General features: G+C 19.4%; 1 protein-coding gene across 1 annotated transcript; it reads left to right on the plus strand. All coding sequences in view use genetic code 6, as the record gives it.

Moving 5' to 3' along the window:
• Positions 1–1,917: 1,917 nt before the first annotated feature.
• On the plus strand, positions 1,918–2,935 carry TTHERM_002653387 (oxalate/formate antiporter protein; the record flags this gene model as incomplete). Its single annotated transcript, XM_012800515.1, has 5 exons — positions 1,918–1,956; positions 2,014–2,063; positions 2,138–2,221; positions 2,474–2,563; positions 2,815–2,935. The coding sequence occupies 5 exons, from the start codon at positions 1,918–1,920 to the stop codon at positions 2,933–2,935; spliced, it is 384 nt and encodes a 127-aa protein (XP_012655969.1).
• Between the last annotated feature and the right edge of the window lie 217 nt (positions 2,936–3,152).

A 3,152-nucleotide genomic window follows, 5' to 3' on the forward strand; every position in this document is an offset into this window, starting at 1 on the left:
TAATCTCTCAAATTTGACACTTTACCTTACGTAAAAACAGTTTATTTGTTTTGTATTGTGATATTTTTAATTATAAAAACTAATAAAAAACACTAAAGCTCATTTTTCTATTTCTTTTTATTGTGTTTGCTTTTTTTTGTTCTTTCTTTGTTAATTTAGCTCATCATTTTATTTTCAACTTTTGCTTTTATTATTTACTTCTTATTATTTCATATTATTTCTTCATTTTTTCCTTCTAATTAACTATTTAATGATATATTTTTTCTTCAATATTTAAAAAGTTGGAATAAAATTGGTCATGAAGGTGCATCAGGCTTAGGTTCTGCTTTAGCAAATTGCATTAATCTCTCAAATTTGACACTTGGCCTTTAGTAAAAACAGTTTATTTTTTTTGGATTGTGATATTTTTAATTATAAAAACTAATAAAAAACAATAAAGCTCCTTTTTCTTTTTCTTTTTATTGTGCTTGCTTTTTTTTGTTTCTTTCTTTCTTAATTTAGCTCATCATTTTTAAACTTTTGCTTTTATTATTTATTTCTTATTATTTCATATTTTTTCTTCATTTTTTCCTTCTAATTAACTATTTAATGATATTTTTTTTCTTCAATATTTAAAAAGTAACAATTAAATTGGTCATGAAGGTGCATCAGGCTTAGGTTCTGCTTTAGCAAATTGCATTAATCTCTCAAATTTGACACTTGACCTTGAGTAAAAACAGTTTATTTGTTTTGGATTGTGATATTTTTAATTATAAAAACTAATAAAAAACAATAAAGCTCTTTTTTCTTTTTCTTTTTATTGGGCTTGCTTTTTTTTGTTCTTTCTTTGTTAATTTAGCTCATCATTTTATTTTCAACTTTTGCTTTTTTTATTTATTTTTTATTATTTCATATTTTTTCTTGATTTTTTCCTTCTAATATGATATTTTAAACTATAAAAATGAATATAACACAAGAAAGCTCTTTGAATATATTTGATAGCTTTATTTATTTTATTTTTTTATCTTTTTTATTCCACTCAAATTATTTTATGTATTAATTTAAAGAATAATTTTTAATTTAAAAGTTTATTCTATTTTGATATTTATTTTAAAATTTACACAAATTTATTATAAAATGTTTAGCTCAATGAATGACTCATAAAAACTCAAGGTAAAAAGCAAGTGTCTTAAATCAAAAAGATTAGTTGTCTTTTAGATAAACAAATGATGAAAAAAGGATGAATAAATATAAAATGTTTGAATAGTATTATATATTTTATTATATAATATTTTGAAAAAGTGTTTTTAACCTAAAATATAAAAATAGATAGATAGATAGATTTTACTATTGATTTTATATTATTAAGTATTATTCATATTTTTGTAAGTAAATAAATTATTTATAAAAAATAAAAAAATTAAATTTACTTAAATAATTTAATCCTCATAAGCAAACTCTCTGGTTTCTCAAAAAATGATCAAATAATTTGAAACTTTTAGTGTTATATTAAATCTTATTAAATTATATAAATTCCAAACTTTTTAGTTATATTTTAATCTTAAACATTATCCATCAATCATATTTCTATCCTTTTTTTATTTATCATGATTAATTAGATACCATGATTTAAATAAAACTTCAGGGAGAAATCAATTTTACTTTTTATTTTAACTTTAGTGGTTATAAATTACTGGTCATCTCTAATTCCTACTAAATATATTTTTAAGTATATGTTTTAAATACAAATATTAATTTTTAATAGTGAATGTTATATTAATTTTCTGTGATATCTCTTCATAAAACCAAATATATAAATTAATATTTGATCATTAATTAATTAATTATTATATTTATTTGTTCTTTTTAACCATTTATTATTAATTAATTAATTAAATTTCATAAATTGCTATTCAATATTTTTGAAAAAAAAAATAAATGATATAATAGATTAAAAAATATAATAATTTGGAAGAAGTAATTATAAATTTTTTAATTAATATCCTTTAAATTTATATAAATTAATAAAAAAAGTTTAAAAGCTCTTCACTTTTATCTCTTTAGGTTCTCCATATTCAAATGAGGTATATTTAATTAAAAATTACTTTTATTATTATTAATATTTTTTATTTATTTAAATAAATAATTTTTATGAAAGAAAAATTGGAGATGAAGGTGCATCAGGCTTAGGTTCTGCTTTAGCAAATTGCATTAATCTGTCAAATTTGACACTTGAGCTTAGGTAAAAACAGTTTATTTGTTTTGGATTGTGATATTTTTAATTATAAAAACTAATAAAAAACAATAAAGCTCTTTTTTCTTTTTCTTTTTATTGTGCTTGCTTTTTTTTTGTTCTTTCTTTGTAAATTTAGCTCATCATTTTATTTTCAATTTTTGCTTTTATTATTTATTTCTTATTATTTCATATTTTTTCTTAATTTTTTCCTTCTAATTAACTATTTAATGATATATTTTTTCTTCAATATTTAAAAAGTTACAATTAAATTGGTGCAATTGGTGCATCAGGCTTAGGTTCTGCTTTAGCAAATTGCATTAATCTCTCAAATTTGACACTTGACCTTGGGTAAAAACAGTTTATTTGTTTTGGATTGTGATATTTTTAATTATAAAAACTAATTAAAAACAATAAAGCTCTTTTTTCTTTTTCTTTTTATTGTGCTTGCTTTTTTTTGTTCTTTCTTTGTTAATTTAGCTCATCATTTTATTTTCAACTTTTGCTTTTATTATTTATTTCTTATTATTTCATATTTTTTCTTCATTTTTTCCTTCTAATTAACTATTTAATGATATATTTTTTCTTCAATATTTAAAAAGTGAAAATTAAATTGGTGATGAAGGTGCATCAGGCTTAGGTTCTGCTTTAGCAAATTGCATTAATCTCTCAAATTTGACACTTGACCTTGAGTAAAAACAGTTTATTTGTTTTGGATTGTGATATTTTTAATTATAAAAACTAATTAAAAACAATAAAGCTCTTTTTTCTTTTTCTTTTTATTGTGCTTGCTTTTTTTTGTTCTTTCTTTGTTAATTTAGCTCATCATTTTATTTTCAACTTTTGCTTTTATTATTTATTTCTTATTATTTCATATTTTTTCTTCATTTTTTCCTTCTAATTAACTATTTAATGATATATTTTTTCTTCAATATTAAAA

The sequence above is a fragment of the Tetrahymena thermophila genome (assembly GCF_000189635.1).
Source record: "Tetrahymena thermophila SB210 genomic scaffold scf_8254119, whole genome shotgun sequence".
In the NCBI taxonomy this organism is placed as follows: Eukaryota; Ciliophora; class Oligohymenophorea; order Hymenostomatida; family Tetrahymenidae; genus Tetrahymena; species Tetrahymena thermophila.